Raw genomic sequence first — 1,892 nt, 5'->3', positions numbered from 1 at the left:
TAATAATAATAATAATTCGAACCTTTCCGACTTGTTTTTCAACTTTTTTAGCCGTTTCATAAACCATTTCTCTATTTGTTATATCACACGTGTATCCATGTGCGTTACCTCCAAGGGATTTGACTTTGGTCACCGTTTCGCTTATGGCTAAAAAAGAAAAACAAAAAAAAAAATTAATTTATTCTTTTATTACATAGCGTGACGTCAAAAATTATTATTATTATTATTATTATTTTTTTTTTTGTTATAAATTAATATTTCCAAATATTTTTTTTTTTACAAAACGTTTAACCGTTCTAATTATGTTTACCTTGCAACTATTGAGAAAACATATTATTTACCAATCCCAATAGGTCAATTACTTATTTCTCATGCAATTGTATTTCTAATTATCTTGTTTAACTATATATAAAAACATACAATTTAATAATCAATTTAAATTTTTTTTTTTTTACTAATTAAAAAAAAAAAAAAAAACTCAAGTTAAATAATGATCATATTATTATTATTATTTTATTGAATGACAATGTTGTCGTCGTGTTGTATGAATAAATTAAAGGTTCATTAAAAGGTTCAAGATAAATGAATGTTTTTTGTCGTTTGTTTTTGTATTTCAGGCAAAAAATGACAATAAGAATGCTGTGTGTGTGTGTGTGTGTGTGTGTGTGTGTAAGATTCAAGTAAATCAACGTTAAATTACGAAATAAAATGCGCAGATACCCGCGCAAGAGAGTAACTGGAAGACCTTGAACTAAAATATTAATAATATTGCTTGTGAAAATAAAAATAATAAAATAATAAAAACCGCAACAACAGATTAATAATAACGTTTAATAAAAAAAAAAAAAAAAAAAAGAATGCATGAAATATACACCCAAGTATCTATCAAAAAGAAATTTCTCCGAGTTGTGTTACAAAGAAAAAAAAAAAAAAACGAAAAGGTTATCAGTTAAATCGTGTAACAACTTTTATTATTTAATCGTGAAAGTGATTTTTAATAAATAAATAAATAAATAATAATAATGAAAACTTATATGAAAACATGAATGAACGACAAAGAATAATAAATGATAATATTTGTATTAAAAAAGGGTTTTAAAAATAAGGGTTACTTGCCTTCAGCATTTATGTCCCAAACAATAATTGTACATCCCAATTCTGAAAATTTTTCTGCAAGGAGCCTTCCCAAACCTCCTCCTCCACCGGTTACCAAAACAATATCTTTCGATATGTTTTTCTTAGTTAGTTTGAATGGTAGAAAATAATGAATAATTGCATCGAGGATATAATAAACGGCGTAACATAAAAATACAACAATATCAGTTATATTTTCTTTGAGCTTGCTCATATTTTAAACCTTATTGAAATTCACTAATTACTTGTCTAATTACACTGCAAACAAACAAACAAACAAACAAAAAAATATTTAATAATAATTTTAACATGAAAACACAAACGTAAATGAATTAAAAATGTGAATTTAATAATTATAATTAAAAAAAAAAAAAATTTTTTTTTAAAATATTTCCTTAATTAGCCGACAATTAAAAACGTTATAAAAACTAATCGCGAGAGAGAGAGAGAGAAAATATACAAACCGAACGTATATCTCTTCGATCATCAATTTGTTATCATTATTTTTTTTTGTATAAAAAAGTGTTTCTAGAACCGTTAAAAAAAAGAGATAATTTATATATATATATAAACTCACACTTGTATTTTTATAAAAAAAAAAAAGAAAAAAATTTGCACGACACCCACAGCATCACCTGATGACAGATCACCAACTAAAAACAAACTAAAAGATATGTGACAGGGAGAAAAAGAAAAAAATGATACGCGTAATATTTTTTTATTCTGATAGCCTGATACGATAAAACCGCATTAGTATG

The 1,892-nt window shown here is 24.7% G+C and overlaps 1 protein-coding gene across 1 annotated transcript in view; it reads right to left on the bottom strand.

The window, feature by feature from the left end:
• Phum_PHUM376670 (short-chain dehydrogenase, putative) overlaps positions 1-1,348 on the bottom strand; it is a gene marked incomplete at both ends in the record, with an annotated part of 3,019 nt that extends 1,671 nt beyond the window's left edge. Inside the window, 2 exons of the mRNA XM_002428293.1 lie at positions 23-140; positions 1,113-1,348. Coding sequence (XP_002428338.1) covers positions 23-140; positions 1,113-1,348 — 354 coding nt within the window. The remainder of the gene's footprint in view (positions 1-22; positions 141-1,112) is intronic.
• Between the last annotated feature and the right edge of the window lie 544 nt (positions 1,349-1,892).

The sequence above is a fragment of the Pediculus humanus genome, genomic scaffold (genome assembly GCF_000006295.1).
Source record: "Pediculus humanus corporis 1103172107841 genomic scaffold, whole genome shotgun sequence".
Classification (NCBI taxonomy): domain Eukaryota; kingdom Metazoa; phylum Arthropoda; class Insecta; order Psocodea; family Pediculidae; genus Pediculus; species Pediculus humanus.
This window is presented reverse-complemented; position numbering and strand designations above follow the sequence as displayed.